The sequence below is a fragment of the Neurospora crassa genome, linkage group III, assembly GCF_000182925.2.
Source record: "Neurospora crassa OR74A linkage group III, whole genome shotgun sequence".
Classification (NCBI taxonomy): Eukaryota; Fungi; Ascomycota; class Sordariomycetes; order Sordariales; family Sordariaceae; genus Neurospora; species Neurospora crassa.
Window position 1 is genome coordinate 3,411,004 of NC_026503.1, and position 20,082 is coordinate 3,431,085.

General features: G+C 51.5%; 7 protein-coding genes across 8 annotated transcripts; 3 read left to right on the forward strand and 4 right to left on the reverse strand.

The window, feature by feature from the left end:
- Positions 1-678: 678 nt before the first annotated feature.
- Positions 679-1,785, forward strand: NCU00314 (hypothetical protein; the record flags this gene model as incomplete). Its single annotated transcript, XM_952692.1, has 1 exon — positions 679-1,785. The coding sequence occupies one exon, from the start codon at positions 679-681 to the stop codon at positions 1,783-1,785; it is 1,107 nt and encodes a 368-aa protein (XP_957785.1).
- A 1,280-nt stretch (positions 1,786-3,065) lies between these two features.
- On the reverse strand, positions 3,066-4,296 carry NCU00315 (60S ribosomal protein L29). Its single transcript, XM_952693.3, has 4 exons — positions 4,232-4,296; positions 4,112-4,163; positions 3,905-4,007; positions 3,066-3,838 (listed from the first exon to the last, which is right to left on the reverse strand). The coding sequence occupies exons 1-4, from the start codon at positions 4,236-4,238 to the stop codon at positions 3,803-3,805; spliced, it is 198 nt and encodes a 65-aa protein (XP_957786.1). The 5' UTR covers positions 4,239-4,296; the 3' UTR covers positions 3,066-3,802.
- Positions 4,297-4,563: 267 nt separating this feature from the next.
- On the reverse strand, positions 4,564-6,552 carry NCU00316 (peroxisomal adenine nucleotide transporter 1). Its single transcript, XM_952694.3, has 4 exons — positions 5,874-6,552; positions 5,256-5,812; positions 4,961-5,198; positions 4,564-4,897 (listed from the first exon to the last, which is right to left on the reverse strand). The coding sequence occupies exons 1-4, from the start codon at positions 5,975-5,977 to the stop codon at positions 4,777-4,779; spliced, it is 1,020 nt and encodes a 339-aa protein (XP_957787.1). The 5' UTR covers positions 5,978-6,552; the 3' UTR covers positions 4,564-4,776.
- A 53-nt stretch (positions 6,553-6,605) lies between these two features.
- NCU16677 (hypothetical protein) lies at positions 6,606-8,536 on the forward strand. The gene has a single exon (XM_011395749.1). It carries the CDS (start codon positions 7,810-7,812, stop codon positions 8,410-8,412), a length of 603 nt encoding a protein of 200 aa, XP_011394051.1. The 5' UTR covers positions 6,606-7,809; the 3' UTR covers positions 8,413-8,536.
- Positions 8,537-9,636: 1,100 nt separating this feature from the next.
- NCU00317 lies at positions 9,637-13,073 on the forward strand. 2 transcript variants are annotated; one of them, XM_011395509.1, is made up of 5 exons: positions 9,637-9,933; positions 9,996-10,351; positions 10,406-10,622; positions 10,681-10,994; positions 11,055-13,073. In XM_011395509.1, exons 1-5 carry the CDS (start codon positions 9,916-9,918, stop codon positions 12,946-12,948), a joined length of 2,799 nt encoding a protein of 932 aa, XP_011393811.1. In that variant the 5' UTR covers positions 9,637-9,915; the 3' UTR covers positions 12,949-13,073. The 2 variants fall into 2 exon arrangements, with proteins under 2 accessions (XP_011393811.1, XP_011393812.1); XM_011395510.1 differs by having other exon boundaries at positions 9,996-10,622.
- Positions 13,074-13,246: 173 nt separating this feature from the next.
- NCU00318 (hypothetical protein) lies at positions 13,247-15,566 on the reverse strand (the record flags this gene model as incomplete). The annotated part of the gene is made up of 3 exons (XM_952696.2): positions 13,247-14,377; positions 14,445-15,110; positions 15,170-15,566. The coding sequence occupies 3 exons, from the start codon at positions 15,564-15,566 to the stop codon at positions 14,202-14,204; spliced, it is 1,239 nt and encodes a 412-aa protein (XP_957789.1). The 3' UTR covers positions 13,247-14,201.
- A 496-nt stretch (positions 15,567-16,062) lies between these two features.
- On the reverse strand, positions 16,063-17,489 carry NCU00319 (hypothetical protein). Its single transcript, XM_952697.2, has 3 exons — positions 17,281-17,489; positions 17,157-17,207; positions 16,063-17,072 (listed from the first exon to the last, which is right to left on the reverse strand). Exons 1-3 carry the CDS (start codon positions 17,334-17,336, stop codon positions 16,451-16,453), a joined length of 729 nt encoding a protein of 242 aa, XP_957790.1. The 5' UTR covers positions 17,337-17,489; the 3' UTR covers positions 16,063-16,450.
- Positions 17,490-20,082: the final 2,593 nt, after the last annotated feature.

Here is a 20,082-nt window from a genome sequence, read left to right on the forward strand (position 1 = left end):
CGACATAGGATATTTACCAAGCTCTTCATTCGCACTACGAGATCTGTGCCGTTCGCCATACCCCTTGTTTGTCCCAAATCTTTTCAAGATGAAATACATAATCTGGTCAGTCGTCTGGGGAGTCCGGTCGTCCCAAGTGGAAGTCAGAGACGTCTGTGTCTCGAACCTGTCATCTAAAGATTGTCACTTGTTCGATCCAGCTTTTCAACTCAAAATACATGCTCCATCCAACTAAGCTGCAGGTGGAAAAACCCTTTCTGATACCTTAATCTTGAGTCCACCAACGAACCCAGCCCGAAGCTTGTTGATTCTTACCCGTGAAGAACTTCAAAGACAGCCGAATCACGCCTAAAGCTTGCCGGAACAAGCAACACTGGAAGTCAACGTCTCCAAAGATTTCAAGAAGCAACTCACCACCCGCTCATATAATAGGAAACAGTCCAAGACACTTGGAGCGGAACGCAACGATATCCACGAGCCCACTGGATTTGTGATCTAGAGCTGAATCGTTGTTTGCTGACCTTTCCACTCCATATCGCCCACCGGTAACACAAAAGCCTCTTTCTGCTCCACATCAACAGGTATATAAACCGTCGTAGAAACCATGACACAGGAGTCTTCGACGGGAAGCTGACATTCCAGATCCCTTCGCCTTTGCATCTTTAACTCGGCAAAACCATGTCCCGTCCCCGGCCACCACCCCTCCAACTCAACCCCGTACTCCCAACACCACCCGCCACACCCGACAAGCATCAGCACCATCAAGATCTCACCTCGACCTCTCCTAAACAAACCGCTTGGACACCATTAGAGCCCAAAAGTGTTCGATTCGCTCTACCATTAGCTCAAACTCCCGGGCACAAATCCAAGTTCTCCACGACAGCGACATTCAGAACCCACCACAGCCAGACGACCAAGGCCAAGTCCAAGAGAATCCCCGCAAAGCCCTACAGCGCTTCGCTCAATCGGCTCATGGTAAGGTATTACGCTCTTGTGCAATCTCTTTGCGAGCCAGATCTCCCTGAGTCCAAGTTCAAGTCCAAGGTCGCCGGCGACAGGTTCCCTTCAGAAAGCAGGGGCATTCTCGCACCTCCTCCATCACCCATCTCCCCCGTTCAAGGCATCCAAATCCAAATCCGACAGCGCAAGCCCCTTCAAGCCATTAGGAGTCTCGCTCACGCCTCGATCTACAAGCCTTTGACAGCCATAGCGCCTGTGCTTACGCTTCCCTTGTTGCCGAGCCAGGAGGCGGAGAAGGAGGTGAGGAAGGTGCTGAAACGGGCGAAGAAAGGGTTGAAAATATTAGAAGAGTTGGTTGCCTCTAAGCCGCAGGGTTCAAATTTGGAGTTGGATTTGGATCTGGATCAGAAGATGGGGATTGATGAGATGGATTTGAATCGGGAGCTTGCCCATGTTGGGAGTGGTGACCGTATGGACCTCGATCTAAACGGCTCTGGCAGCGCCGACATGCATAGTTTTGGGCCTGGACGACGGCTCGGAGCTGCGGAGTGTCGGAGGGATTCCCAGAAAATGATGACAAAGGAGAGGGAAATGGAGGCAATCCAGGAAGGTGTGGCCATGATGAGTCTCGAGGAGACGCGTGGGCTTCCACATCTGCGTGTACCTGGTCGCAAGGTCGAGGGATTATCGAGCGCTGGGTTCTGTGGGACCGGCGTTAACTGGGAGGGCTTCCAAGGAGAAGTGTGCGATGACATCGTTGGTCGTAAGGAGCAGGCTCAAGATGAAGCGGTGCTGACTGGCGTGGGCGGGTTGACGAGCGTTTGAAGACGCGGCCCCGTTGATGCCGTCCTCGAAGGGTAAAATGCCGAAAGGCGATAGCTAATTGGCTGGCGTAGATGATATATACGCTGAGAGAGTCGTGGAAGATCTGTATTAGTCAGAAAAACGAGGACAGGATGACGATGAGGATACGAATAAATAGCTGGCAAACCAGAGCGAAGATGAAGGCAGAGGTCGGCACAAAGGAATGAACAGGCGCATGGCCGCTGGATGCCCTGGCCCAAAGTTCTTTATCAGCTTAGAGGACGATCACCTAGAGTTGGATGTTTGATGAACGGCAATTCATCGTTTTCTCATCGAGGGTAGCTCGGACCTTAGTTTCTGGGCTAATGCGAGATTGATGTCTGCATGGAGCTGGGAGTCTAAGACGAACACATCTGAAATAAGCCGCTTTTGCCGTAACACAAACATCAATACTCACATAGATACATACCTGGCATCACCATAGCTTTCATTCGCTACAATGAAACAAAGGTTCACTAAGAATGACTTTGGCAAACAGCCAGTTCCTCGAAAGTAGAAGAGTGCAGATGTGTGGGGCTCACCCCTTTTCTTTGTTTACTTGGTCGTTACGTACGTGCCGTACATGGGCATGGGTTAGGGTTGAATAGGATAGTTAGCGCAATCACCGGCGCCTCACTCGTGTTTCTGGAGACTTACCGCGTTTATTGTTCAAAATTATGCAGGGGAAACAGAAATGCATAGTTTAGGACCCGGGACGTTCCCTTGCGTATTCTTCGCCCTGCTAGTAGAGGTGGAAGGGTTTCTTTTCGAGCAGTGTCCGCCAAGCCGATCCTGAACATCATCACATGCCCCTGGTACTCCGTCCTAGCGGCCATGGGAGAGTTTCCGGAAGCCCACAAAGAGCCCCCGCACTGAAATGGGCGAATATGGGTTTCCGGTCCCCTACTCAGACGGTGCCAAGCGGTTCGAAAAGGTAGCGTGTTGTTGTTGTGAAAAAAAGCCAAATCGTCATCGTGTGAGGCTGCGGATTGTTCGAGACCAGGGTGACGCCTGCTCATAGGTGACGATAATGTACCTGATCAGCTGCCATAACGTCAGATCGCTAACGTTCCATCTTTGATGCTGTGCTGAGCTGGGACAGTAGGCTGATATGACGTGCGAGTTTGTTGTAGATCGACATTTGTGTACACAGGAAAACGGGTGATCTGGAAACTTCAGTCACCAATTCCATGTTTTCCACATGCGCCGAGAGATTGACATGATCACTATCATGCAGTCACAACCGCATTGGGGAATAAAAAAAAGAGTATCAAAACCTTCTTGTATTTCGCGTTTCTTAGACTAAGGCACTGCCTTGGTAAGTGCAAACATGCAAAGCATTTAATGATCCGGGAAAACATCGCAATGAATCATCAAGGCACAGGGCAAACCATTGAAACCATAACTCCATGAAAGCAGGAAATCCACAAAAGGCAAAGGGAGAGGACAGGGTCGCGAAACGATGGGATGTCGCCGTCCTTCCATGCACGAGGGTCCTTGGAGTGTAGAGAATCAAAGTGTACGAGTAGTACGGCAAAGTGTTCTTCTTGGCACGATAAAATCCTTCAACACGTGAGCGTAGGTATATGAGCCCGATGTTGTACACACTGATGCCGTTCAGTCCCCATAGGAAAGGGGATTCAGAAGCGGGGAATCTGTCAGGAAGGGCAGAGACAAAGTTATGCGGTCGGTCTTGAGTTGCTCGGAGCATGGTATGGGGTGGTGCTGGCTGGAGGGATATCCAATTTCGTGCGTCCATCGGTCGTTCACATATCGAATCGGGGTTAACTGTTTGCTGTGTGCGCGCCCAGTCGAGAGAGATCGGAGGGTAACCATGTTGTGACTGAATATCAAGAGAGTAAATCGCAACCTTTGAACATCACAATTTCACCGTGTACGCCGTATAATGGTCATCATGTTGTCTGTCCCGAATGAATGTTTCGTCATTCAGAATGGTATTTCATTTGACGCCTCCCGACAGATGTTGGGTAGAGGAAATCTAAGCAGTCTCGCGCTTGCCCTCCTTGAACTCCTTCTGTAAGATGTGTTAGCGAAACACGCTCTTTTGTGGTCTTGTTGCGAATCGGGGATCGAGGCGTACCAGAGCCTTGGCGGTGCCGTGGAGAGCATGACGATGGTTGCGGCGGAACTTGGGGTCAGTGCCCTTGAGGGAAGGGTATCTGGAAGTCTTAGGCTTCTTGATACTGTTTTCGTGGAAAGAAATTCGTCAGCATTTCGGGCTCATTCGAGTATCCATCATTATCTTCTCCTCCTCGGTTTTCAAGTGGTGATGCTGGGGCGGTCGTACCCGTTGCGGTGAGCCTTCCGCGACTGGTTGTGCTGAGACGAGTTCTTGGACTCTGTTAAAAACAATCAGTATTCCATTATTTCGACATGACGATATTCTGACGGCAGAGGCACAACATACTGGCCATTGCGACTGATTTCCGGCGTCAAACAAACAGACGATGTTCGGAGGCTGCTGGGGTTGCAAGGTCAGACAAGCGAGTTTAATTCCTGCGCCAAATGTGGGAGAATTTCCACTGCCCTAATTTGGTGGGAGTGGCTTGTGCGTGGCTGAAGCTCGGTTGCGCCACACGGCGTTATCACTGCAACTTCCGACGGAGTCGCACTACAGCAACCTGGAGCTGGGTGGAGACATTGAATGGTTTCCTCTTGGCGCGACAACTCCGAGTCGGCTCTCAGCTTCAACTTTGCCCTGGGCATCTGAATCACAATCACTGTCGGCAAAGATCAAGGCTGAACTCATGAAGGTCTTGCATCCAAGGGATATCTATCCGCTCTATATAACCAGGTTCGGCTGAAAGATGAAACCCAAGTGGCAGAAGATTACCGAATTGTGAGTATGTTTCCCCAAACACGACCGCCATCAAATGCAGCAGAAATACAGTACAAGCAGAACGTTCAAGTCATGATATGTGCTTTGGTTGTTCAAGAAATGGAAGGGAGCGTCTACTTGGCGATGACGGGGGACGCAACCTTTGCCGCGGCAGCCAAAGCAGCGGCCTTGCCGAGCTGCTGCGACCGAAGCTTCGAAAGGAAGCGCATAAAGAGGATGAACATGAGCTCGACACTACAATGCAACATGTCAGTATTTCGCTGCAATGAATATCGTGGACGATTTGTCGTAACGTACCGCTCCTTGGTCATCATCAAGATACCTTGTACTAAAAAGCCCTTAAGAAGCTGGGGCCCGATACCCTTGAACAAACTCAAAGCGCCCTCGTTCTTGACAATAAACTCCATCACCTCGACGAAGCTCTTGAAAGGCTTGCCGTTGCGAGCCGCGGGAGGCTTGGATTGCAGGCCTACTTTGGCGACAATGAGGGGCTGGGTGACGATGGTGGCAATCGACTTGGACAATGCGCCAAGAACTACAGAACAATTGTTAGCCAAGCATATCGCATAATCCTCCGAGGACTCGAACTTACGGAAAGCCTCCCAGGGCTTCAAGGTGTTCTTTCCAGGGAAAAGAATATCCTTCAGCCTCTCGTACGCGCCATATGTGATAGCCGGGTTGACAACCAGAACCAAGCTAGCCTTCAAGCCTCTCCAGAGCCCGGTAATGCCATCCTCGCCCTCGACAACCTCCCGAGCGGTATCGATGATGCCCTTCCTGTCCTCCTTGCTTTGCGTTTGCTGGCGGGTGGTGACGACCGCAACTGGGATGGTGAAAAGCTGGCCGAGCGCACCGGCAACGGCGCCAAGGGACAACTCAGCGGCCGTCGAGGGGTGGGCGTCCGATTTTTGGTACTGGAGATAAAGCGTGCGGACGATCGAATACCAGTAGAAGTAGGCGAAGTTGCTCGACGTGACACCCAGTAGCGCACCGTTCATGCCAGCATAAAGACCCGCAATACCCTCGGCATTTTTGATCTTGGTGAGGGCGTCCCATGTTCCCTTGTAGTGAACCTCATTGCTGGCCGTAGCCTCTTGCTTTTCAACGTCGGCGGACTTCTTGACTTGGACTTGAAGTTTTGTCTTGATGCTGCAGTTCTCACAAAGTCAGTGACTGCTAGAGAGAGCGCAAAGAAGAGGGGTGTACACACAGATCAAGTGGGTATACAAGCACGTTGGCGAAAGCGGCACCAGCAGCGCCGGCCGTGGCCTTCCCCCAGGGGCCCAATTGGGCGGGCTTTGAGTGTGCTGCCATTGTTGACTGTTACTTTGATATCTAGAAATACTCTGGACGCTCGGGGCGCGAGTTCGAGGTCGTGGTTCAGACGGAAAGGGTCGCTCGGTGTTGGTTGGCGCAATCGCTGGCTCGAGATCCCCGCTTATGTCAATGTCGTGTAGGACGGCAGGACCAGTGTATAATTTGGTAGATAGGTATCGCGACAACGGAAAATAAAATGATAAGAGGCAGATGCGAATAAGAACAAAAGATGGGGGGTTTTACAATCTCAAAAGTGAAAGGCAAGATAGGCAAGGATATGCGACCGAATGATAACAACACACACGACACAGGGAAGGAAATCGGTGACGACAAGTTGTACGGACCGACGGGCGCAAGAAGGGGGGCACCCAGGTGGTTTACCTTTACAACGATTTTAGGTTATTTCAGACCGTCCAAATGACTTGTACCGAGGCCGGCGGTGGGACTCCGACTTTTTGGCGGTCTCGACGGGGCAACCTCACAAGGGAAGTGGAATCCAGTCCAGTATGTATGTATGTACGTGGGAAAGTGGAATGGAAAGCAATCACCCAGAAACTTTTCAAAGGTCTTGCCCCTCCCCAGAAAAAAGAAGCCAAACGAAGTAACCCCCGTGATGGACGATAACCGGATAACCACCGACAACCTCGGCACACCTCCAGTTCCCCAATAAATTTGGAGCAGCCCATCGCTGCGACACGGCAGTGTCTGCTGTTTCGTTACTTTGCAGAAGGCCGCGGCATCTCCCAGGCAGAGCCACACAGGGACCTTGATGCCCCAATCGGATCGGGTTTTGCGACTTTTGGGGTTCCAGGTTGCGTTCCCGTCCCCACCATTGCGTCGATAAAGATTCCCCGGATCCCCAGCTTTTCAAGTCATTCAGTTGCGTCTTGCTTCTTCCTGTCTTTTCTTCTTTCAGTTATCAGATCAGATAAGGCGGCAGGACACCACGACCTCCCATTCGACAACACATTCCACCATGTAAGGGGGCCAATGGGAACGAATTCATATGCAACGTCAGCGACCGAATTCCAACTCGCTTTTCCCGGGCTCTTTGGATTAAGCAACTTCGTTCTCCAGAGCAAAGCCATACTCGATGGTGCAGTACCGAGGCATCATTGCGACCGTCTCCATCTGTGGACCTCGCACATAGCACAATGATCCAGTCAACCAGCGATAGCCAGCCTCTAAGCTTTTATACTCGATGTGCTTCTCAGGGAGGAACTGCTTTCGCCAGGCACTACATAAATCTGGCGAGATCTGGTCGAAAGTTGCCATCAAATTCCTACAAGAGGCTTGGATGGCAAATTATCCTTTGACTCCGATCTGAGGGGATCCCCACAAGTGCTGAAACAAAGTTGCGAGCTGAGGAAGAGTTTTGGAACATGAACTCAAACCAAGGATTTCGGTGGGCATTGTTCTTTAAAGACCATTCAAGGAGTTGACTCTAGGACAGACCGAAGATGCATTTCAAGGGGCATCAGGTTTGTCGGCTTTTGTTCCTCAACCAGACTCTAAGTTGTCAGAGGGGTTGTGGCCATGGCTTGGAGAGTTGGAAGCGAAGACTGGTTATAACCCTGCGAGACCGTTCTCCGCTGCCATGGCACATCGTTCAAGCGGTTCTTCCCGCCCGCTCCTCTGGCAACACATCCGAGGATCGTCTTCGGCGAGCCCGGAGGTGCTGATAGAGAAGGACTTGCGCATAGGTTGGTTATTGGTTAAGGTTTTGCTCCCAAGACATCCGAATGGCGATCATGCCGCAACCAGCAACGTGATTCTTGATATTCAAGATTCCCAAGCCATTCCCATACGGCTGTGAAGATAGCACTACTATGGCGCTTGTATTCGTCCATCGTGATCTTCGATCAAGTCTTTTGACACACAACGGCGTCCCCGGGTGGCTGAGTAGCCAAGCTTCCAAGACGGGCATAAGACCAACGATCAAGTTGTGTTGTTCACCGTTCTCACCGTTTCGTCATCCAAGCCATGGTCCTGTACCTATCTGGGCGGACCGTGATTCATTCGGGATGCAATTGCATGTCTGGCTTCCTTTGGCGGTGGCCCGATCCCCAAGTCGGCGATCAGGAAACCCGAAGCCCCCCACGTCCCAGCTGAAATCATATGCCTGTCACAGTGGAGGCTCTCTCGGCACCGCCAACCGGGCAATTGAAGGAGCACCCGGCGATCAGGTTGAAGAGAACTTTGTTGGCCCAGGAACGCATGCCGAGGCCGCTAAAGGCACTCGAACTAAAGGCCGCAATGCCCCACCATGGCCTCATGGCATGATGCGACGGGAGGCTCCAGGTCCAGGGCGCAGGAACAGCAGATCCCCTCATCCCGTCACTGCCCGTGGCGGGGCTCTTGCATCGCTGTCCGTTCCTGATGTCAGTTTGTACCTTATCGGCCGATGCGGGGTACCGTCGGTGCTGTTTTGACAGCGTTGACTTCAGTACTTGACATACCTTGATACTTTTCGGAAAAGGGGAATTGTAAGGTTGAGAAACAATACACATGACGAGTAGCTGTAGTAGCTTGAGATATTGGGCTTTTTCCATTCCACTTCCCAGTTCCAAACTCTTCGAAATGACCCTGGGGGGTTTCAAACTGACTCGTCCGCCATATCTGCTTTTGTCATCCAAGAAAGACCCAAGCAAGCGTCAACTCTTTTTCATCGCCCTCCCAGCCCCCGACTTCGTCACTTCCACTTGGACCAACCCCGTCTCCAACTCCAACTCACGATTCACCAGTGATATGGCCAACCTCTGCACGCCAAGGTTCCAGTGATGGAAAAGGTAGGGATCTCGTTTCCCAGATAGGCCGGTAGGGCTTCCCCTGTCTCACCCGCCACGCCGTCCGTCCTGCAGCACAACGGCATTCACTCCGACGTGAAAGCGAGGCCCATGTACTGCGTACTCCGACTTGTGCGCGATTCCAAACGGCCTGTGTGGGGTCAAGGTCTAACTCGCCTCCGGCAACCCAGATCAGTAGTTAGGATTAGGGTTAGTCGCGGAGACTCAGGAGTGGCCGTTTAGAGGCACCCCGCGTGTGAATGTGACGGAATTGAGCGCTTCAAAATACACTAGGTGGGTTTGGACACTCATTGTCGTTCATTGTTCAAATGATGAGACTCGGTGACGGTTGCTGGCGCGCAAAGTCAATGCCAAGCTTGGGGTCTTTGGCTAGAGCTTGGCTGTCAGTTCCCTATCGGTTTGGCCCCACACTGAAAGGCAGTTTGGAATCACCTCAAGCACAGTCGGATTATCCGAGACGAGGAATGGACTTTTGCCAGAATCTCCACCGACACTGTTGGCACCACCGCGGAATGTTGCACCGCCCTGAGCTGGCTCGGGTTCCGCAAACCTCAGAGCCGGGGATACCTCCTGCAGGACGACCCGTCGGTGCCCCATTTGGGAATCCAAGTGCACAGAAGAACGGGCCGTTTACATGTTCGGCTTCCACGGCCAAGAGCTCAACATCCGGTGTGCTGGAGTCGATGCCAAAGACGGATGGACATTCGCTGCAGCCAAGAATCACATCAAGGCGGCGTCCCCAGTTTCAGCAAGTGGAAGCTCGATACACGAGGTCGTTGTCTGGGATCCCGTTCCTTTTCGCAAAATATACTTAGTACGTTATTGAGCAATCGAGCCTCTTCATTCGTCGTTTTTGATCCTGTCCTTGATTCGACCTCGACAAGAGAATTAGAACACTAGTCTGACTAGTCTACGCTACTCATTTGATCCGTGTCATCTATCCATCCACATTTGCTGTCATCTGGATCCCAGTCGGCCTTCGTCCTTAACATTGCCTTTATATATACTTCAAACCCATATTCCGCAATAGTCCGCCCACCTGCGGTCCCAGGAGAGGACTCGAGGACTGGGCATCCCAAATTATGCATACAAGTCTTACTACACCATTATCCTTCCACAAGTGTCACGATGGAGGCTAGAGCTCTGGTAATGCCCAACACCCTCGATTATCATGTCTCTATGTGAGCTTTACATCTAACTTTGGCAAGGAACACGAGCGTCGTCTCGCCGAATCCCATGGCCAAGAAGCACTCAAACATGCCATTGCGGCCGCCGAGATTTACATGCGCGCAGCCGAAAAAGCCGCCAACCCCAAAGACCGCAACCGCCTACAGCGAAAATGTAGCGACCTCATAGCCCTTGGCGAACGACTCAAAGCCAATGCAAAATCCGCCGCCACTTCTGCCCGCTCGCCAGTGCCCGAATCGACGCGGACGCTGACCATTGCCGAGAAAACTCTTCTTCTTAAATCGTCCAAGTTGCATGGCAATATCTTTCCACCGTGGGAGAAGACACCAGCTTCGGATGAGTTTGCCGCCTCAAAGGCAGCTGATGGGTGCTTTACGTATGTTATGACAAATTATGGGATATAAAATGGCCTTGTCTCACTGTTCCACAGGGACCATTCACCCTTTACTCTTTCCCCTGAGCAGCAAGACATATTTGCCGGTTGGAAGAGGCCACATGAGATTTTCATGGATGTGCCGGAACGCGGGGTAGACGTCTTCATGACTGCGACGGAAAGCATTGATCTCGGTCAGGATTTGGCAACCGATTGCTCGGTCGTAGCAAGCTTGTGTGCTGCTGTCCGGCAATTCGGCCCAAGAACAGGCTCGGTAAGAGCACAGGACCGCCTTTCTGTGACACATATGCAGTCTCACTAACACATACCAGTTGCTTTCCTCTCTCATGTATCCTTATGACGACGACGTCAAACGACCAGCCGTATCACAAAATGGCAAGTACATCTTCCGCATGTACTTCAACGGCTGTTGGCGCAAGGTGCTCATAGACGACCGTCTTCCGACCTCTTCCTCCGAGCGCACGCTTTATGTAGTGGACCGACGCAATCCATATCTCATCTGGCCGGCATTGATCGAGAAAGCCTACTTGAAGATTCGAGGCGGCTATGACTTTCCTGGCAGCAACTCTGGCACAGACTTGCACGCTCTTACCGGTTGGATTCCAGAGCAAATATTTCTTCAAACGTGAGAAACACTCCCTTTCGTTGCGTTCATAGCCGTTAAGATGCTAAGTGGAATTGACAGCGATGACATCGAGCTGAATGAGACATGGAGCCGTATCAAGACAGCGTACGAACAAGGCAACGCGCTAGTGACACTCGGTACCGGCAAATTCTCCCGTGAGGAAGAGCGAACCCTTGGCCTGGTTAGAGAGCACGACTACGCAGTACTTGACCTTCGGAACGACGGAAACAACCGACTTTTTCTAGTGAAGAACCCATGGCGGGACAGCTTGGTATGGACGGGTGTAGGATCAACTGCCACCTCGAGCACCGACAGGAGCGGATCCCCAGAAGAGAGCATGTCCAACACCTTCTGGATGACCTTTGAGGATGTCCTCCAACACTTCGACTCACTCTACGTCAACTGGAGTCCTTCCCTCTTCCGGTTCCGTCAAGACCACCACTTTACATGGACAATCCCTCCAAAAGCCGAAGAGCTGGTCTTCACCCAAAACCCACAATACAGCATTCTCTCCCACACCGGCAGCCCAGTCTGGATCCTCCTCAACCGGCACTGGCAAGACTCCGAACTCGACATCCTCCGCGAACGCAAGCAAGAACACGACTTCCACCAGCCCTTGAAATCCCTTGGCTACATGTCCCTCTCCCTCTTTGCCTCCCACCCGCCCGGTACGCGCATCCCCCTCTCCGAAGGCTCCCACCACGCCCTGCACCAAGGTCCCTTCGTCGACAGCCCCAACACGCTCCTCCGCTACTCCCCCACGCCCGGCGTTGCCCAAACCCTCGTGATTGCTCAATCCGACCTCCCGCTCCCTTCCTACTCCTTCACCCTCTCCTTCTTCTCTAACTCGCCCTTAACCATCTCCCCGGCCTCCGACCCGCTTCCCTATAACGAAACCATCACGGGGGCCTGGACCCGCCGCACAGCCGGCGGCTCAACGGTCTACCCATCCTACGTCACCAACCCACAATACGCCCTCACGCTCACCCGCCCTTCTCCCTTGTCTCTGGTCCTCAGCACCGAGAGGGCTGACAACCTCCCCGTGCACATTGCGGTTCTCTACTCCAACGGCGGACAACGCGTCACGGCCGTCGTGGGGCGGGATCTCATTTGTTCGAGCGCCGAGTATCAAAGGGGGTGCACGTTTGCTTCCACGCTGCCTTCTTCCAACACTTCCAACGTTACCTCCTCCGTGGCATCCAACAACCACGGACACACCTCCTCCTCCCTCATCGACCCGGGTACCTACACCATAGTCCTCTCCACCTACGAGCCCGGGCAAACAGGCCGGTACTCCCTCCGCGTCAGCGCCGCTTGCCCATTCACTATCGAGCCGATCCTATCGGACGCAGCAGGGCGTTTACGCACGCCCGCTCCCTCGCCTGCCACCTTCCGCCAAGGCGAGGGAAGGGTCCGCGCCCGCGTCGACGTCGCCAGACTCACCCGCGCCAGCGTATTAGCGCGATCCGTCAAGACGGGATCTACGACGCAAAAGACGGCCATGGTGAGAGTAGCCCTCGAACTAGGTACTATAGAAGGACGGAAGCGAGTATTAGCCAGCACGGCTTCAGGAGGCGGGGGCGAGTTGGCGGCTAGTCTAAGTAATCTCAGTCTTTCGGAGAGGCTCGGAGGGATCGGAGGGATTGGAGGTGGACATATACATGGCGGGCAAGGGACAACTGAAGGGGATGGATACAGCGCCAAGGGGGAGTTTGCGGATGCTAGTCTAGGTTTAAGAACGAGGGAGGTGGATTTGGATCCGGATGTGATTAGGGTGTATGGAGGATTGTGGTTGGTTGTTGAGCAAATTGGTGGTGGTGGTCAGGGTCATGTAACTGAGGGGAGTGATGATGATGGTGGTGGTGGTGGTGGAGGCGGCGGCGGAGTGCATGTTGAAATTTCGAGTGATGGAGTGGTGAGTATTGGGGAGTGGGAGGTTGCTGATGAGGATTGATGACTAGAGGTACCTTTGTAGAACCTAGGAGGTTTGTTTACATCGGAGTGGGATTTTGATTGGAGCAGGATATTGGGAGATAGATTATCTTCCTTTGAATACCACGCTCTCGAACTTGTAAAGGAAAATTCGTGGCTTCTCATTTGGTGATGATCAGCGGTCATGATAATCTCCGTTTGTGTGTGATCTGATATTCCGGATGAAACAGCATTGTCTTTTCCTAGAGCCTTGTTGCGTACATCAGAAAGTGTTGCCGCACGCACAATGCAGAAGGAACCGCTCGTCAGTCTCTCTTTCTGATTTTTTTAATTCTTTTTTTTCTTGGTTTGCATATTCTCTTGCGTCTAACTATTCTCGCTACAATTACCAAACACGGATAAACAGTTCTAGAGCCACTGTCGCGTCCCATACTTCAAGATCTGCTACCAACAAGGGATAATATGATCGTAACTGGGAACTGCTAGATAGCGTAACAAGCAAGAAGGATGACATGAAAATCCTTCTCCGTCTGCCAAGATTTGATCCTCCCCCTAGGATCTGGATGTTTTCTTGACATCGTCATGCTTCCTCCCCTCTCCTGCCTCTGGGCGCTCATACGCTATGAATCCATATGCTAATCAAACACAATTCAACAGCGATGGTTTCTCTGTGGCAAACGCCAGCGTGAAAAGGTGCTCGACACTGCCCATTGATCCTGTCGCGCCCGTCTTGATGTCCTTCTGGCGGCAATTGCTATGATCATTGTCGACATCATTGCTGCCGCGTCCGTCGTCCGCCTCTATCATCCCTGTGAAGCCATCGTCTTGCCCCCCGAGCGGGAGCACCTCGCGCGCAATCCTCTGATCCTCTTGAGCCTTCCCAAAGCTCAAGGGGACTGCATGTTTGAGTTCAAAGGTGGGATCTCAGCTTGCTTGTTGTTCACATGATGTTATCCTTCCCATGCTTGTGGGATTGATAAGTGAACTGGTATGAGAGCTTCATGGGTCGCAATATGCCGCCAGGTGCCGGATGCGTAATATTCAGTAACTCAACAAAAGAAAGACTGGACGGGTCGGTATGTGTAGTTAAACCCTCGCGTTGTTTGGTGTGGTATTTTCAATGGCAGAGTAACTGGTTGCGGGATATGTTCAATTCTCGAAGTTGATGTTGTGAGCAGAAACGGCGTTGTCGTTAAGGAGGGCGATCTCGCAAATATGCACAATACTCGAAACAAGCCAACACATTTCAGTGAGGGAACCGGATCAAAGTGGATCCTAAAGCTCCTCCTCATCTTCAGCCTCCTGGAAACCATTTTGGAAAGAGGAATGACCGCCGTTGAATCCTAAGGGTTCAATCTGGGTGGGATGCGGAACGTATCGCATGGTGACTCGCTCAGAATCGAGATTCATCAAGTCACCCATAGAGTTGGACGAAGTGTTTAGCACGGCACCTGTGAACAGTTGGTCCGCGTTAGTACGGCAATACATTAGATCCTCAAGAAGATTGGGTTTACTTACCTCCAGTATTCCGCGGGACTGAGGTCTGATTGTTGAAAGTGTCCCTGTGTTTTGCTGTGGACGGCGTGATGACTACTCCCGCAGAAGCGCCTTGATGAGGACTATTCGCGCTGGGACCAGTATTGGTGACTTGCTGTAAGACTCCTGTAGGATCCCCGCTAGCAGAATCGACATGAAGCTTTGCGGCTTTGGCCTTCATCATGGCAATCAGCTTCGTCATTTCTGCGAGAGTCGCCTCTCCCTCTTCGATCTCGCGAAGGAGCTGCTGCTTTCGCTCTTGCTCTTCACGTTCACAAAGGAGCGCAGCATGCTCGAGCTCTTTGACATTCACATTCTGGGAGTCGACCAGAGCCACTTTGTCCGAGACCTCAACGTTGACTTCATCACTAGCCGAAAGGTGATTGGTAGCCACACCTGAGGTCTCTTTGGACTGCTGTGGGTAATTCTCTTGCAAGCTGAATGAGTTCGGCGTCGGTACCACACTTGTTCCCTTCTTCTCGTATTCTTCCTGGTAATACCGAACCTCACCAACTGGGGCTGGGGTATCGTCGTTGAAGAATGCAAGCACGGCATCGTCTTCATCTTGAGATGCAAATCTCCTTGCCCCAAAACGTCTTCCCCTTGTCGCACGAGCTTGAACTTTGGAGGCGGTGGCTTTAGGGGTAGCTATAACGAATGATTAGGGATATACATGATAGGTATAAAAGTTTAATTGATGAACATACCTTGCGGGCCAAACATAGAGCCCCCGATACCGGATGGGGTTGCAGACGGAGTTGATCCGCTGTTGGCGGAAGGAGGTGCCACAATGGGAATGGCAAATGGGCGAACTTTGACATTCTGGGGAGTGTAAGCGGGCGTGGCAGGGAGATAGCTCTCGCTCTGTTCTTGCTCGAAGGCCGCGGGCTGGAGAAGAGAGCCTCCGCGGCCTCTTCCACCTCGACCTCCACGAGAAGAATGGGTGATACGAGGGGTGGAGGGAGAATCTCCACTTTCGCGACCGCCTCTGCCTCTGTTGCGAGCTGTACGGCGACTCTTCTGACGGTTGCCACCTCTCGTAGCTTCTGCTTGAAAAGCGCGCGCTTCTGCCAGTTGCTCCGCTAGCTCCTGGTCTGGAGTCATGGTTGCTACTTGGTTATGACGCGACGTGTGGTGAGAGAGTGTCCACAAAGCGATAGTTGTTATCGAGGTGAGCGGGGTGATGGGGAGATTATCCGCAGTATTGTAGCAAGCTACCAGGAATGAGGAAGAGAAGTTTTGAATTGCTGCTGGTGGTGATGACCTTCTAGGGAAAATGTCAGATGTGTAGTGGAAGATGTTGACGAGTGGTAGAAACTCGAGAGGTGGACGTTATCAGCGGGAGTTTCAAGTTTTGGTGTGCCGTCTTAGGGTTCGCGTGTTCCTGCTCAGCGTCACAGACGGGAAGGCGCGTACGAGAGAGTGGTTGTGCCTCCCATTATCAGAAGGGTGTTCTTTCCTGGGATCCCGAGGTCGGCTCGTCATCGGGGGGTCCTTACACCTTTTTCAGGTGTGTCTCGAAACAGGTTACAAGCAAACATCATACAAGCTGTATCGATAGATACATGACATATGACGCAGGCTTCAAAAGATATCATGTGTAAAGCAAAAGGGAAAAGAAATACGCCTTGAAACTAGCGGTTGGACGGGCATATATAGTCTTTCGTGGGCAGAGTACGGCTGAGGAAGCCTGGCTCATTTTCCATCCACCCTGGTAATTCGATCTCAACTCTCCTGAGCATCAAGGAAGCAAACACTCCATAATTTATCGAGGAGCAAACACTCCATATTCTATTGGTGAGCCTGGTGTATCGAAGCTGCCTGACCGTTGTCGAGTCGTCTAAGCGGTATGCGGATTTCTACCGCGAAACCCAGGCAGAGCACAGTAAGATTGAGCCGAACCAGCAACATATCCAGAGAAATGTCTTCCGGAAGCCATGCCGATCGGACTTCAGTAGACTTCTGGTTGTTTGTCTTGCCTCCCACCACTAGGAGCTCTTCGTCTTCTTGCTTCCAATTTTTGTTGGAACCGCCTCAATGTTCGTCTCCAAGAACTTTCCTGAGTCAGCCTCCTGAAGCCAGGCTACCTCAATGGGAGCCACATGTTTCCTCACAAAGTCCACGAGGCCATTCCCTTGCGGTGCATCTGCTCTCAAAGCAATGCTCGACACTCTCGGAATACCGAGAGCTGTTGCTAGCCTTTCCTCGCAGGATTTGGAAAATCCAACCAGTCTCATCTTCTGCGCCGGTGACTGAGACTTGGAGGCCATTGCGACCATTTGGGGGAAATGGCAATTGAACGCCGAGGACTGGCCTGAGCGCGTCACAAAAATGACGCTGTATGGAGCCTTCTTGCTGCGACTTGACACTTTCCTGTCATGCTCGCCACCTTTGGCTTCCTCCGCCTTCTCATTGACAGCGACAGCTGACAGATCTTGCAGGTTTCGTGAAATAGTGGAAAGACCCACATCAACATAGGCAGCTATTTCTGGCGCGGGAGGCACTAAAGAAGTTTGGGCATCTCCTTGTTGTTCGACCAGCTTCCGCTTCCGCTTCCCCTTGGATGGGGTTACGAAGACTTTTCGGTATTGGCCTAAAGGAGACAGGAGACTGTATCGTGATTGTTAGAAAATGATCATCGCTGCAGTGCCTTGGTAGACAGAGGAGCATTAGGCGAAGCTCTGGTTGACTTACTGACAAAGGAGTTCAAGGATGGCGTCCTGATCCTCTTGGCTGATTTGTGGCCTAGGCAAGACGTGCGAGTAAGCAAATGTCATACGTGAAATTCAGCGAATCTGCGTATGGGAGAGAAACCTACCATTCCACAGCGGAAAAGGGAGTGTCCAAACGGTGGACAATCTTTTTTCGGTCCATTGTGGTTTCGCAAGCAAGGCAAGAAACCTAGCTGTGCGATTTGGGATTTGGGCAAAGGCAAGGAAACTGTGACTTGTAGTTTTGAAAACGAGGGCGCCTTCGATACAAGAAGATGTGTTGTGAAAGCAGATATGGATGGAGCCTGGTAGTGAGTTGCTAGGTATGTTGCTTCAGTAGAGGTAATCAGTGAAATCTTTTTGTCGTATTTTTCGGTATGTACCGAATAGTGCCGAAGAAACGTAACGGTAAGCGCGCGTAATTTGTCAATATGTAAGATTACCGCCAAGTGGGTAACCTGACGTTACCTCTATCCGTAGGGCTGGTGGAAAGTTTTAGTCGGCGCTGTCCCGTCCCGTCGTCCCGCAAGTCCCGTCGGTTTTTAGAGTTCCGCACCGTGATCATCCAAAGTGGACACATCTGGGTCGGGTGGTCAGATATGTATGCTACGGTACATCTTCTGCACTACGCCACCTATTTCTCACAAATGTGCGGTGTCTGTCTCGTAGTTAGCGCGGGTGCAAGTCTGATGAGCCGCTCAGCTTTGGCGCGGAAGCTCAAGGTAGGTACTTTAACTGAGACAGGGGCATGGAATCGTACATACATGTGTGTCTGAGATCCCCGATCCATTCGTCCCCACCACCAACATTCTCCCTGGGCACCGTGGGAGCATGTCCAGTTCATGAGCCAGGGACAGGGCACATGATTTCTTGGGGCCTGGGTGACGTCCTATCACTCGGCTCTGATTACGGAGGGATACCTACATCAACCAGAAAGGCGTACGGTAAAGGCAATGGTGAAACTAGCTGCACAGTAGAGATATCTTCACATCTTTTTCCCTACCGCAAAGACTCGAGTTACCCAGAAGCCAGATCGTGCGGAAAACACAGGGTTCAAGGTTTGCCAGATGCATTTGGCGGCCTTCAAGAAACACACCCATGATTAATTGTCAAACAACTCAACCCTGAAGCTTGGACTCTCAGAACCTGAATGACTCGGCTCAATGTTGGACAAATTTGTTGAGAATCAAATATGTAGTTAGTTTGAAAATGCGTTCGAAACCAAGGCCCATGGATCACTTTTCATCGAGACCTGTGTGGCGGCACAGCTTGCTGCGGCTTCGGGCACATCGACCCGACGCGCGCGAAGGGAATCGAAGGTCATTTGGAGCTGAGCGATTAGGCAACGGGTACCTAGGTGAGGGTTATTTCCACTCCCTGGCGTGTTTGTCTACGCAAGGATCAATGTTACTCAGCACATTACAGCCTCTTACGGCCTCGTGTGCATCGTGGGGCGTACTGCGTAGTTGCGTAGAGGTAGAAGCAATGAAGCCTCATGAAAACATTTGGTTCTCACCAATGCTGCTATTGCTAACTAGCTGCATGTGAACCCCTACATGTTTTTGTTCTACCAACCGGTCTGACAAAGTGATAGCAAAGTGAAAGTTGATGATGAGGGACGGGGGGCACTTCACTTTAGTCGCCGTCTTCAGACACTTCTAGCTACACTACTAGTACCTAGGTACCGCAAAGACTCGGGGCATAGGGTTTTAAGTTCCCTGAAAATCAGGCATAATCTGGAAGCATACTGCAACATTCATGCCCACCAGAAATTATATGCAAGACGGTGATTTTCAATATTCCCACCCTCCAGCGCTTATGAAACAGATAGGTAGGAAAAGGCAGGAAATCGAAAAGATCGAATTTACAGTGCTCCTGGGTGGTAATACGTCTCCCCTACTGTTATTTGCGAACATGAAATGCACATATTCAGGCAGTATACTTACATATTATGCCTAATATCTGGGGAATCTAAAACCCTATGCCCCGAGTCTTTGCCCTTGAAAAACGATGTCTGGGCGTTTGGTTGTCGGACATCCGTGGTATGCAGCAACAATTCCTGTATGGCATTAAACTTTCGATCCAAATACGTGTATATAAAATGGTGTCTTCTTTCACCCTTTCATTTCTCTCTTTTCTTTTCTTCTTTAACCAATTCCAGCATTCTTACTTCTATCATTCCAACGTTACGTGATACTGTACGCTCAGAATAATTAACACCGGTCACTCAGAAGACGCCCTGAAAATACTGCGTAATATTGATAGACCCCGCCATTTTGCTCAAAGATACCGGTACCCCACCAGGGCGGAGTCACGGCGGGTGTACCCCGGCACCTGCCAACCCTGCCTAAACGCACCTCCGCCAGAACCACCTGGCACACTCTTTCCTAAATTCGACTTCCCACTTTGACAGCTCGCTTCTTCCCTCTCGATACTGGTACCTACGGTACTAGTGTATCGATCTTTCCATCCGTCCACAGACACCCGCACTGCGCTTGGCCTCTGGATGCTCATTGCGACTTAATCCTTGCCCGTGGTATGTACCTCTACTTACTTTTGCTACCTCTACCTTGACACCTCGGTCATATCTTACTAGTACTTAGAGGTATTACTACCAGACGACGTCAAACGCGACCTCTTCTTCACCTACTTACTTCGTTGTAGTGGTAGTTTTGGTTGACGTCAACTTGTCCGCCCTTTACTTGTTGCTCCACCTCGCGCCTCTTCCGTCTTGTGTGTGACACGCTTCAAAGTCGGCACCACCAACATCGACGAGGAAGTTTCGTGGAACTTACGCACAGAACTCACGACGGGCATCATCAAATCACCGCCTTCCGGTACGTATCCTTGTCTATTCGATCCTTGCTTCGGGTCCGCTTTCGCCTGTCGCTTCAACCTCAATTGAGGTT

Excerpts from the sequence above, each read along its gene's own strand:
- NCU00315 (XM_952693.3), bottom strand. Across the intron at positions 4,008-4,111 it reads CGGAAGGCTCACCGCAACGG|TATCAAGAAGCCTAAGACTT; the intron begins GTACGACCGCCC and ends CCACGAAAACAG. Across the intron at positions 3,839-3,904 it reads ACGGCACCGCCAAGGCTCTG|AAGGAGTTCAAGGAGGGCAA; the intron begins GTACGCCTCGAT and ends CACATCTTACAG.
- NCU00316 (XM_952694.3), bottom strand. The coding sequence starts at position 5,977 with ATGGCAGCACACTCAAAGCCCGCCCAATTGGGCCCCTGGGGGAAGGCC. Across the intron at positions 5,199-5,255 it reads GAAGCCCTGGGAGGCTTTCC|TTCTTGGCGCATTGTCCAAG; the intron begins GTAAGTTCGAGT and ends ATTGTTCTGTAG. Across the intron at positions 4,898-4,960 it reads TTGATGATGACCAAGGAGCG|TGTCGAGCTCATGTTCATCC; the intron begins GTACGTTACGAC and ends GTTGCATTGTAG.
- NCU16677 (XM_011395749.1), top strand. The coding sequence starts at position 7,810 with ATGGCGCTTGTATTCGTCCATCGTGATCTTCGATCAAGTCTTTTGACA.
- NCU00317 (XM_011395509.1), top strand. Across the intron at positions 10,352-10,405 it reads GCAGCTGATGGGTGCTTTAC|GGACCATTCACCCTTTACTC; the intron begins GTATGTTATGAC and ends ACTGTTCCACAG. Across the intron at positions 10,995-11,054 it reads GAGCAAATATTTCTTCAAAC|CGATGACATCGAGCTGAATG; the intron begins GTGAGAAACACT and ends TGGAATTGACAG.
- NCU00319 (XM_952697.2), bottom strand. The coding sequence starts at position 17,336 with ATGGACCGAAAAAAGATTGTCCACCGTTTGGACACTCCCTTTTCCGCT. Across the intron at positions 17,208-17,280 it reads CCCTTTTCCGCTGTGGAATG|GCCACAAATCAGCCAAGAGG; the intron begins GTAGGTTTCTCT and ends CGTCTTGCCTAG. Across the intron at positions 17,073-17,156 it reads ATCCTTGAACTCCTTTGTCA|TCTCCTGTCTCCTTTAGGCC; the intron begins GTAAGTCAACCA and ends ATCACGATACAG.